General features: G+C 31.0%; 1 protein-coding gene across 13 annotated transcripts in view; it reads left to right on the top strand.

The window, feature by feature from the left end:
- Positions 1–13,383, top strand: part of LOC114333162 (long-chain-fatty-acid--CoA ligase 6) — a 176,428-nt gene extending 163,045 nt beyond the window's left edge. For 11 of the 13 annotated variants that reach the window (XM_028282995.2, XM_028282998.2, XM_028283000.2 and 8 more), the window contains exons 11-12: positions 1,097–1,270; positions 4,146–13,383. In XM_028282995.2, the coding sequence (XP_028138796.1) occupies positions 1,097–1,270; positions 4,146–4,283 (312 nt within the window). In that variant the 3' untranslated portion in view covers positions 4,284–13,383. The remainder of the gene's footprint in view (positions 1–1,096; positions 1,271–4,145) is intronic. The other 2 variants (XR_007700395.1, XR_007700396.1) reach the window with 2 other exon arrangements.
- Positions 13,384–13,627: the final 244 nt, after the last annotated feature.

The following is a 13,627-nucleotide window of genomic DNA, read 5'->3' as shown; positions in this document are numbered from 1 at the left end:
AACAAAATAGAATTCTATTCAATGACAGTTTAGTTGAAAAAGGAAATGTATGGAAATATCACCTAAAAATGGGGAAGCAGCCTAGTCCTTATATGAAAGTGTGCAGTTTACGAATGAAGATTACTTCAAGGGTATGTCTATGTAATATAATATAAAGTAGCTATTAATAATTTTGTCTCTTTCTCTCACATAAAAGTCAAATATATAATAAATGTTTATTTCAAATATTTAATAAATGTGTCAGCATCATGTATGCGGTTTTATTTACACAATAATTTTAAGTCCTATTTATAAATATCATTTATACCGAAAATTCTCCTAAAAAGTGACGTTTTTGTGACGTTAAAAAGGTTACGTAGAAATAACGTAAAATTGTTACGTAACATCGCTGTGACTTTTTTACGTATATTTTAGGTAAAATTTGATGTAACTTTTGTCGTAACTTCTCCCAAAATGTTGACGTTTGTTTGACGTTATACATACGAACACTGTTAGCTGGGTGTAGTGTGGCTCAATTTATTACCTATTAGTTCAGTTCTTACAATAAATTATACAACTGATTCTAATTCACATAATACTAGCTGGCCTCTAAGGACGATATGTATTCAATAGTTAATCCAGTATTGATGGAAATTCAGTATAAGCGACAAATTTTCAGAGTATAATGGAGATTGAAGTCTTAGATTTCCGTAAATCTTGCATTAACCGTTGGATAAACGTGAACAACCGGTCCTGATTAATTTTAAGTACCAAACCACCCAAATATCAACGGTTTCCCATAATTAGGTATTATAACCACTAAACATCTTTATTTCACAACTATCTTTACTATTTTCCATACATCAAGACATAAAAACACCGATTAATCATATTACGATTCAAATCTTAATACTCATTGGTTAGTCGCAATAGGCAACCGTAGTAAATGTCTAAGAACCGTGGGAATATATGGTTGCTGTTATTGGACGTCCTTTAGGTGGATCGTCTTCAAGGGTTAAATAACCACATAAATTCGGCAACCCATCTTTCTACTGTAGTAATAGAAGGCAATACACATCACAATAGAATAAACTAATTTTTTTTATTTTTGTTTCAGTCTTGTATAGTAGGTATCGTAGTACCAGACGTAGATGTAATCAAATGCTGGGCTCACGAGAACGGAATTCCCGGAACCCTCAGCATCCTCTGTAATAATCCAGAAGTTAAGCAGCTAATTTTAGATGATATGATCACGTGGGGCAAGGAGGCTGGATTAAAATCCTTTGAGCAAGTAAGTTTCATTTTGTTAGTTTATCCGTGAGTTATCATTAAATACCAATATTAATATCGGAATATATCCGAATCAATTGAAGATAGGTGGATAGCAAAAAACGGTCCTTTCCGGTGGCCCCCTCGACTACCAGACATAACACCTCTAGGAAGATTGTAAACTGATGAGTTCTCAATTATCTCCCTGCAGCCATGATTAGACGTGCAACAAACGAAAGCGTGATAAAACGGCTCTATAAATAATGGAATTTCAAGGACAAAATGTCCTTATTGTTATAAGTTTTGTGTAATGTATGTATGTGGAATTAAACAAAAAATTGTGTTCTTCACAATCAAGCAATAAGACGAAAATATCCAGATATAGTATTTTTACTACAAAAACGTTATTACGTAGGTCAAAATTTTTGACGTAAGAGAACTGTCAAAACATTAGAATGTGACTTTTCATCATGGCCACGTTAAATGTCATTACTTGTCAGAGATATCTCTAGTTCTTTATTCTAATTAATGATGTCAATCGGATTTCATCAATTGCGGAAATATATTATTCATATCCCAAAATATTTGTTAATGTTAACGAAAATACATATTCCATAACATCAACTCTAGAATTGAATTTCTCTAGCACAGCTAAAATACGACACCAACACGGAACTGCCCGATCTTGTATAAGCGTCCACATGGTATTTTAATAAGAAAAACGTAATCGCGATTGCATTGAGAATTTTATAATTATATTAATTAAATAACCAAAAACATTTATTATTATCAATAATATAAATTTTCTAAACCAATTATTTAAGTTCAATATCCCAAAAAATAATAATTTTAGTTAAATATTTTACACATTCCTACGCTACTGATACATTCAAACGAAAATGACAGTTCTGTGTTGCTGGTTGCGGTCAATTATGTTATGTTCTCAGACTCAGCACTCAGCTGTGATCATCGTAAACAAACATTGCATGTGAGTTTGTTTTCTTTTCTCATAATATTGTGGACTAAACAAACTTATTACGTTTTACATAACTGAAAAGTGAAAAAAGAAATTTTGAAAATGTGATTATTTTCTTCATTTTAAAAATCCAATTGAGTAGTGTATTCTTAAATAATACCTAAACATTTGGAAAATTATTCAGTTATTTACTATTCTAAGCTTTTGGTAGCTGTGGGATTCTGAGGTAAAAAATCTTAAATGATTACAGGGTGTTTTTGTAGAGAAGGTAAAAAAACAACATTATACTGACTTAGTGTATAATCAATAAAAGAGATCATTTAATAATATATTTTAAGGCTAAAATTGACAGATGGATGTTCTGAGTAGTATTTAATAGGAATTAAATATAGGAATAAAAAGTATTTTTATTTCAATAATATAATAATAAATATATTTAGATCTAGTATTTTTTATGTTAAGTTAGTAATATAAATAATAATAACAAGTACCTGTGAACACATAGTTAAATTGTTTATTTTATTGATTATACATTATAATAATATTGTTGTTAATTAATATATCTCGGCAAGTATTGAAATCCAACTGACATCAATAATTAAAATAAAGAATTATGGATATTATTTGTTCAATGAACAATAACAGAGAAAAATATATCTGACAAGTAATGATGCCTAGCTTCTCACTGTACTAATAAACATAGCAATAATGAAAAGTCACATTCTAATGTTTTGACAGTTCTCTTACGTCAAAAATTTTGACCTACGTAATAACGTTTTTGTAGTAAAAATACTATATATAAGCTCTCACGCGTTGCCAAAGTACTGAAAGAAAATCTACAACTAAAGAGATGGAGGATGATAGAGCAGCCACCCTATAGTCCAGATTTATCGCCTTGTGATTTTCACGCCTTTGGGATACTGGAAAAGGCGCTAAAAGGTAATCGTTTTCAGTCGGACGAAGGAATGTAAAGTACCGTAAAAGAATTATTCGACCTGCATCTACAAGAATTCTTTAAGCAAGGCATACATCGGTTGACGAAACAATGGGATATGTAAAACAACTTCAAATAGAGGATAACATTGGACTTTACTTCAAAAAGAGGAAAAGAAACTTCCACTACATACCGGCTACAGCTGCGTATGTACTACGTCACACAATTCATTTGTACTGGGTATCTGATTTTCACATTAAAAATCCAAAATTATGGACTGAAACTCTTCACGGATATTCTTCTATAGACAGAGAGAACGCATTGTAGACCATTCAATTGACTTCACATAGTGATAATAGCCAATTTATGCCGGTAGGTGTGGCTCTGTGAGTTCGACGTGAAACCGTTGCGTTCAATTCAAATATCCATTTCGAACTAGTTTCTCCTTTCACATTCTTCTCGCGCGTCAAGCCGAAGCATCTTCTTCGGCTAAAGACGCTGTTGAACCATCTCTGCATCCAATCAAATAATTTGTGGTTCGCGCTATTACTCAAAAACAACCAATTCACGTAGACTATTTCAAGGACTTCAACGAATTTCACAACAAGGAATTTCAAATGTAGCTTATAATGTTTACTTTAGCTTACAGAGTGGGTTAACAGAACACAATGCAACGTATTTTGTGGAATAACTTGTAATATTTCTAACAGGGCGGGCTTTAGAATATTTTAATGAATGATATTACTAACACAAAATACAAGGGATCATTATTTATTAGGCGAGTTTAAAACAAAACATTGTAGCGGATTTCCGGAATGCTACAATAGATCAGTCATCAAAACCCCTGTATACCAATTTTCATGATTCTCTTACCTTTAGTTCTTGAGATATGTCTAATAGGCCGTTTATCTGCCTCACCCTATATACATACATATTATCTTTTAGCAACCGCTGATTACTAACACTGACCCTTTCTTTTGATTGTAGGTAAAGGACATCTACCTTCACCCCGACAACTTCAGCATTCAAAATGGCTTACTCACACCGACAATGAAGTCGAAACGTCCACAGTTGAAGGCTTACTTTAAACCACAATTAGACGATATGTACAGTAGGCTCGTGTAGAACATTTTTTAGACTTTTTTTTCAAATTAATTCTTAAGACAAAATCTTGTATACAATATCGTCGATAATAATGACCAATAGGCAGCTTCGGTAGGTGATATATTTGTCGAAATCAGAGATATTAATGTAGAAGACTATTTGCTAAGCGAATAGTATTGATTCTGCAACAAGGTTAGAAATAAAATTAAATACGAGTGAAAGATTTTGAACTGGAGCGTGAGATACCACCAGTGGCTCGAATTTTCATTCTGACCGACACCACTGGTGTCAAACACCAGTGTCTTAGTCTGAAAGGGTACTAAGACTACTACTACGCCTATTGATCATAAATATCGTGAAATGCATATAGTTGTAGACTTAAGCAACAATTTTATTTGCGATGTTTTGTACGAAAAAAACATATTTGGTATAGACAGCTGAACATGGTAGTCTTTAAAATATATCTGGAACAATTTTGTTGGTTTATTGTACCTATTTAAGTAAATTTGTTTTAATCTTTGGTGGACTGTTCTTTCGAGGTGTCAATATGATCATTTTTTATTTTAAATTATCCAAACGATAAGTTAATTTAAAATAGTAGAAGAGATTTTACTCGGAGTATGATACGCATTAAAACAAACAAATAAATTCTGTATCTATACATCGAGGAGTACGGCGAGGAGACACCATCTCACCAAAGCTATTCACAACCCTTTTAGAACAAACTTTTAAGAAGGTAGATCTGAACAAATATGGTATCAACATAAATGGAGAGAAGCTCAGTCATTTGAGATTCGCAGATGACATCGTCCTTATAGCCGATCGTATGGATGATTCAATAATAATGTTGAACAAATTATATCACGCTTCCTTAGAGGTCGGACTAAAGATTAACATCAACAAAACGCAAATAATGACTAATCTGGTGCTAAATCGTAATATTGTTGTTGATGGAATGGATATTGAACAGACTTTTGGATATTGAACAGAATATATCTTTCTATATTCTCTAGAATGCCTCCTTAATAAAATTATGACCAAAAGCCAACGGTAACCAGTAAATACAAAGAGGTGTCGGACAGGGTTGTATACTGTCCCCACTGTTATTCAATTTATATTCAGATAAAATATTTAAAGAATAATTTGCAATGGGGTGTGAAAGTTAATGGAATTCTGATTAATACAATCAGATATGCAGACGATAAAGTTATTTTAAGTGATGACATGAATGGATTATAATGCCTTTTAAATGCCATTGACACAGTGGGAAGAGAGTTTGGCCTAAACATAAACTGTTCAAAAACAAAATACATGGTGTTTAGCTGTTTGGCCCATCAAGATTCACGGTTATTTATTTGTGATGGTCATATAATTAAAAGAGTAGAAAGCGCATGTTTAAATGTTACATTTGGTCAGTCCTCTTATACGGTGTCGAAGCATGGACATGAAAAATATCCACCATTAATCGTTTGGAGGCCTTTGAAATGTGGCTGCATAGACGTACGCTAAAAATACCATGGACGGCTATGCTGACAAATGTAGCAGTCCTTAAGTTAGTCCGTTCTTTAACGGTAAAATATTGCAAAACCTCTAAATTTTAAAGAACCGCTTCAATTGACATGAAATTTGGCATACACGTAGTTAACAAGTCAAAGAAAAAAAGTGATATTGTGCCTATATGTGCTTTTGCCCCGGGGGTGCTTTTCACCCCCTCTTGGGGGTGAAAAAGTATTCGTCCAGAGTAAGTCCGGAAATTAATAAATTGACTAGTTTTAAGTAACTTTTGTTCTATAGAGTTTTTTCACTAAGTCAATACTTTTCGAGTTATTTGCCAGTGAATATGTTAATTTTTTCAACAAAATAACCACACTTTTAGAAGGTTTTTTGGAAATAACTCAAAAAGTAAGTATTTTGTCGAAAAAAATTCGTAGCAAAAATATAGCCTGTAAAAAATTTAAAAAAAAATGGTGTATATATCACGTTTCTATACCTAGTAGAAGCAGAGTTATAGCTAATTAAAAATAGGTTCATATTCTTCAAATTCCAAATGGAATACTTTAACGTGAAATAACCAAAAATGAAGCACATTTCGGGGAAAACTCATTACAACTTATATAAAGTGTTTAAAAAAAGCTTCATTTTTGTTTTATAAAAAAAATTTCTAGCATCAAAAGTAAACAAGTTACGCTCAAAATAAAGTTAGTCCCTTTTTTTTTTGTAAAAAAATCGGGAAAATCACCCCCTAATTAGTATCTCAAATGAACTTAATCGTTACGACTTCACAAGTTTCTTGACCCGTGTATGTATTGTTTATATGATCTGTAAGTTTCATCGGTTCAAAGTCCTTATTTTTGAAAGGGCTGTAGTTAAAAGGGGTTGAACGAGTCACTCATCACGAATGTATGCAAATTTAGAAACACCAAATCTCAATCAATTTTTGTCTAACAGAAAAACAAAACAATACATGATATTCAGAAAATCAATCCTAATTTTTTTGTGTTTTTCGAGGTTTTTGGTATCTCTAACAATTTTTAAGTTATTTTGAAAAAAAAGCATATTTTTCAAAATTAAAATTTTTAAAAATTTTACTTTAAAACCAAATTTTTTCCAAAATAAGCACTTTGAATCGATGAAACTTACAGATCATATAAACACAACATAATTTCATTTAAGTTGCTAATTAGGGGGTGGTCTTCCCGATTTTTTTTGCCAAAACAAAAGCGACCAACTTTATTTTGAGCGTAACTTGCTTAAATTTAATGCTAGAAACTTTTTATAAAAACAGAAATAAAGCATTTTTTAAACACTTTAAAAAAGTGCTGGGTTTTCCCCAAAAAGTGCTTATTTTTTTGGATAATTCACTTCGAAGTATTCTATTTCAAATTTGATGAATATGAATATATTTTTCATTGGCTATAACTCTGGTTTTACGAGGTCCAGAGACCTAACGCGTACACCATTTTTTTTTACTTTTTTACAGGCTATATTTTTGCTAAGAACGTTTTTTTCAACAAAATACTTACTTTTTGAGTTATTTGCGAAAAACCGTCTAAGAATGTAGTTATTTTGTTGAAAATGAACATATTCACTCGCAAATAACTCGAAAAGTGTTGACTTGGCGAAAAAGCTCTATAGAACAAAAGTTACTTAAAATTAGTCAGTTTATCCATTTCCGGACTTATTTTAGACTAATATTTTTTTACCCCCAAGAGGGGGAGAAAGTCACCCCCAGGGCAAAAGCACACATCGGCACAATATAACTTTTTTTTCTTTGACATGTAAGCTATGCGTATGCCAAATTTCATGTCAATCCAAACGGTTCTTTAAAATTTAGAGCAAAAATCGTGAAAGAATGGACTAAGTGCAATTTTATCGGAAATCGGTGAAATTCAGAAACTTAAGGACCTTGAGGAACCCCAAAATATTAAAATCGGTCAAGCAACTTTTGCCACTTTTTTTTGTTAACACTTAGGTACAGTAGGAAAAATGAAAGAATACCCATGAACGAAGATATAAAACACGCTGTATTTTCCTGTCACCGTGTCACAAAGAAAATTGCCCAGCGCAAGAACATGTAATAATAATTATTACATGTACTTGCGCTGGCCAATTTTTTGTGTGACACAGTGACAGGAAAATACAGCGTGTTTTATATCTTCGTTCATGGGTATTCTTTCATTTTTCCTACTGTACGCATATTTTAACAACTATGTCACACTACTTGGAGAAAAAAAGTTTTTTCGTTCCACCCTAGTGTATGTACATATATCTATTAAAATAAACAGTCTGTAGAAATCAAAGCTAGGTACATAAAACGTGTATTAGAAACAAACAGGATGAAGTTGTACAATACAATCTCTTTAAAATAGAATAAATTATATTTTAAAGACTCTAGTTTACTATTTTTCACGTCCCAAATCAATATAATTTTAAAGCTTTTATTTATTTATATAAATAATACTTTAATATTTTGAAATGGTGGTTAATGCTTGAATTTGTAAAATTCAATATATCCCGAAATTAAAAAGTGTAGTTATTTTATAGTTTTTAATTTCTTCAACACGTTGACGGACAGTGCGTGAAATGTATAAGCAAGTGTTATGACACTATATATGTATTTTGCAAAGTAGAATAGGGAAAAATACAACGTCTATAGACGTTCTGTCCGTCAAAGTGTTAAACTAACAAATATTTTGTAATAGGTCTTGGAAACACACTTAAAAAAACATCATTACCTCCCTCAAGAGGCTCGTTTATTCAGTTGTCGAGTCAGACAACTTTTCTAATAATACGGAAAATTTTTGGTGGGGGTTGAAGAGAAAATTCATGAAATCGTCAACTTCGGAGCGTCCGACAACTGAAGTACCCTTAAAAATTTGTCGAACAATATTACCAGTAAATTGTAAGTATTTTTATCAACAATCCTGCTAAAATCAGCTAAATTTTATGACTACATGATGCCCCCCTCATAAAATTTATACCCTCACAGCTGATTTTTGCAAGATTGTTTTATAAAAATACTTACAATAATTTACTAGTAATATTGTACGACAAAGTTTTAGGATACTCCAGTGTCGGACGCTCCAAAGTTGACGATTTCATTCATTTCCTCCCCGCCCCCTTCCGAAAATTTTCCGTATTAGAAAAGTTGTCTGACTCGACATGAATAACTGAATAAACGAAGTCTCATGAGGTAGGTAATCATGATTTTTAAGTGGGGACCCATGGTCTATAATTGATTATTTTTAGATTAATTTCCTATTGAACTTTTAGGCAAATTTTGTTAATGGGTCTATTGAATAAAAAGAAGTATTTGCTTTTACTTCCTCGTATTTAAGTATTGACTTAATAGTTATTGGACAAAGCATTAAAGAAATGGCTTTATTCAATTACTATTAAGTAAATACTTAAATATTTGTAAGTAAAAACAAATACTTCTTATTCAATAGACCCATGGTGAGGAATATTCTGTTAAAGATAGGCAACCAGTATTTCAGTTTGCTATCATTGGAAAACTGTAGAAGCCGTCCCTACTTGGAAAAAAGGCTCTAAAAGAGTAGGCACTCTAAACCTTTTGATTGTGTTGATCTAGTCATAAAAAGAAATTATTTGTTTTTGTTGTAACTAAAATTTAACTTGAGGTGATACAGTGGCGATCACCAGGTAGCAAAAACGCGTTCCAAAATTGCGGCTGTAATTTTGAATATTTTTTCGAGATATTTGGCACACGTATTCGTAATATAATAAAGAATGGCGGTACAGAGCCCTATTTGAAAAATATATTAATATGTGGAAATTACTCTGTAATTGAATACAATATTAAAAAAACGAGCCTGTACCGCCATTAAGAAGAACAAAAAAATAAACTTTCTTCAAATAAACTTTTTTATCCGATGCCTAGATTTTGTGTCATTTTGGAACTACTAAAATTTTTTATTTCATTAGTAGTTCCAAAATGACACAAAATCTAGGCATCGGATAAAAAAGTTTATTTGAAGAAAGTGTATTGTTTTGTTCTTCTTAATGGCGGCACAAGCTCGTTTTTTTTAATATTGTATTTAATTACAGAGTAATTTCCACATATTGATATATTTTTCAAATTGGGCTCTGTACCGCCATTCTTTATTATATTACGAATACGTGTGCCAAATATCTCGAAAAAATATTCAAAATTACAGCCGCATTCTTGGAACGCGTTTTCGCTACCTGTTGATCGCTACTGTTTCCTCTTAAATTTGAAACAATTTAAATAAAAAATTGTAACTACATAACTAAATGCTGGATTCAGTTCAACAAGTCTTGCTCAAAAGCTATGGATGTAGGACAAATTTGAAGCCAATTAAGGAAAATATTTAATTCAATGTCAATTCACATACACTGTATCATGTGTATCATAAACAAACGATACTCTTTTTTGGACCATTTTTTAAAATTCCACTCTTGTTTGAATAGCTTTTGAATTTGCTTAACTATTTTGTTTTATTTTCCAGCATTAGCTTAGTAAGCTAAAATTAGTTTATTTTAATATGACTCCTTTTGATTTTTTTTAATAATCGAATAAAATAACTTGTTGATAGAGGTGATTCATTTAAACAAAATGATCAAACACTATAACAGGAAATCATTCTTTTGTAATTTTAGACCTACCAAATAAAACAGTCCTGGCTCCTAAATTAAAATCTTATCATATAGCCCGATCAAGAAACAGCAAATTTTACGAAAACCTCCAAAAAAATAAAGGAAGGATGAAAATTTGGGAATAGGTAGTTGAAATTGTCTATTATTATATAAGAAAAAGTTTACAATTCTACATCCCCTCCATTTTACAAAAATTGGGAAATACGGGGTGAAAAATATTTTTGTCAGGAGTGAAAAAATATACATTCAAAATGGACGGAATTGGATAAAATGACTAATTCTAAGCAACTTTTGTTCTATAGAGTTTTTTCACTAAGTCAATACTTTTCGAGTTAGTTGTGAGTGAATATGTTCATTTTTAACAAAAAAAACATGTTTTTGGACGGTTTTTCGCAGATAACTCAAAAATTAAGTACTCTAGCGGAAAAAATAGTAAAAATGTAGCTTATAAAAACTAAAAAAAATGGTATACGCGTGAGGTCTGCAGACCCAGTGGAAGCAGAGTTGTAGCTAATGAAAAGTAGGTTCTTCTTCGTCAAATTCCAAATCGAATATTTCAATGTGAAATAACCAAAAAACAAAGCTTTTTTCGGAGAAAATTCATTACAACTTTTTTAAAGTGTTTAAAAAAAGGTTTATTTTTGTTTTTTTTTTAAACTTCAATAAACTAAAACAATAAAAATAAGTCGGTTACGCTCAAAATATTGTTGGTCTCTTTTATTTTTTGGTACAAAAATCGCGAAAATCATCCCCTAATTAGCTTTCTAAATAAAATTAATCGTTACCGCTTCACAAGTTACTTTACTTACCTATTGTTTATATTATCTATAAGTTTCATTGGTTCAAAATTGGGTATAAAATAAAACATTTTTTTTTTAATTTGAAAAAAATGGAATTGTTCATGAAATTAACTTAAAAATTATTAGTAATACCAAAACTCTTAAAGAGTAATAAAATATACGTTTTGCTTTTCTGAATATTTTTGCTGTTTTGTTTTCTTGTTAGACAAAAATTGGTTATGCTATGGCTGTTCAAAATTAGCCTAAACTCGTGATTAGTTACTCGTTCAAGCCATTTTAACTACAGCTTTTCAAAAATAAGCACTTTGAACCAGTGAAACTTACAGATCATAATAAATAATACATAAGTAAAGTAACTTGTGAAGTGGTAATGATAAAATTTATTTGTGAAGCTAATTAGGAAGTGATTTTCGCGATTTTTTTACCAAAAAATAAAAGAAACCAACAATAATATTTTCAGCGCAATTCACTTACTTTTAATGTTACAAATTTTTTTAAAAAAACAAAAATAAAACCTTTTTTAAACACTTCAAAAAAGTTGAAATGAACTTTCCCCGTAAAGTGCTTCATTTTTGGGTTATTTTACAGTGAAATATTCGATCTGCAATTTGATGAAGAAGAACCTACTTTTCATTAGCTATAACTCTGCTTCTACTGGGTCTACATACCTCAAGCATACACCATTTTTTTCAGTTTTTATAAGCTATATTTTTGCTAAGAATATTTTTTCGCTGAAATACTTACTTTTTGAGCTATCTCCGAAAAACTGTCCAAAACGATGTTTTTTTCTGTTAATAATGAACATATTCACTTGCAAATAACTCAAAAAGTATTGACTTAAGGACAAAACTCTATAGAACAAAAGTTGCTTAGAATTAGTCATTTTATCCAATTCCGGACTTATTTTGAATGTATATTTTTCACCTTCGAGAGGGGGCTTTCCCCTCCATTTTTGTAAAATGGAGGGGATGTAGAATTGTAAACTTTTTCTTATATAATAATAGACAATTTCAACTACCTATTTCCAAATTTTCATCCTTCCTTTATTTTTTTTGGGGTCAGATTGTTCTTTGATCAGGCTAATATGCTGCAGAGCCCCTAAGGTTGGTGCTAGAATTAATATAGATAGACAAAATTATCTAATAGATTCATGAAAATGTTTTGGGGCATACTTACATAGTATATGATTAGTGTGACCAACTAGCCCGAAAAATCCGGGACATGGCCCGAATTACGAAGTCATGTCCCGGCGTCCCGGACAAGGCTTCCGGGCCATCCGAATTTTCAACGTTTTGGTAAAATTCTATTTTGAAATTTTGAATACTTTATTCTTCTAAGAATTCACATCAAACTGAATTGGTAGGACAAAAAAAAATCGACAATCTCTACAGTGTAATACTAATACCACATCCAAAACGCATGCCTTTTATATCGTGGTATTATAGTTCTACGAAAACTAAAACGGTGGACTTTTTTTCGTTTCTGTATTTTAATTGTCTTCTGAAAAAAAAAATGGCCCGATTTTCATTGAAATGTCCCGGATTTTAGGTATTTTTTTCAGCCTTGTCCCGGATTCGACTCAATTGGAGTTGGTCACACTATATATGATAGCTAAGGTTGATATAAAATTATAACGATTGGTAACCCACTTATTGGTAGTTCTAATATTTCATCATGTAAGTAATATCTATTCACAATCTTTGTTTACCGCCTTGATTTTTATTTTCTAAAATTTTGTCATGTTTCTAATTATTACACCTTTTTATCTAACACTCTTTACTTTTGTATTCTCTTGAGGGTCTCAGTATGCACCTTAGGATTCTTATAAGCGACTTTGAAAGTATTTGAGATATGGAGATAAAAATTCGATAAACAACACACAAGTTTAGTAAAACCATGTAAAACTATTAAGTATGTACTACTTTTGTTTTAATCATATCCTAAAACAAACTGTTCTAGCAATAATTTTTTCTAGGTGAATGCTCACATTTATATTAACAAGTAGTACTTATATCGTTTTATTAAGACTCATTGAACATTTTTAATATTTTCACTTTCCCCACTAAATTAAAAAGACTAAATATGAATTATGTTACTAGTACTTCTACTGTTAATAACTTTTTCAGATAGTTATTTTGTAAGGCAATATGTTATAATTATTAATAAAACCTATTGTTCATTTAGTGCTTGTTTTTCTTATAGTTTAAACACCAAAATATGATAATTATAATCCTTCCCACACAATGGGATCAGATACAGTCGGAAAATTTAAAGATTACCCATGAACGATCACATCAATAACATATTTTGTATTTGCTGTCTTTTTCCATAAATATCAAAACGAGAGATTAATATATAATCTGAATAATATGTGATTGATATGATCGTTCATGGGTAATCTTTCATTTTTCCGACTGTAGTATGTTT

The sequence above is a fragment of the Diabrotica virgifera genome, chromosome 8, assembly GCF_917563875.1.
Source record: "Diabrotica virgifera virgifera chromosome 8, PGI_DIABVI_V3a".
Lineage (NCBI taxonomy): Eukaryota > Metazoa > Arthropoda > Insecta > Coleoptera > Chrysomelidae > Diabrotica > Diabrotica virgifera.
The sequence above is the reverse complement of the archived record's forward strand: the minus strand, read 5'-3'. Positions and strand labels throughout refer to the sequence as shown.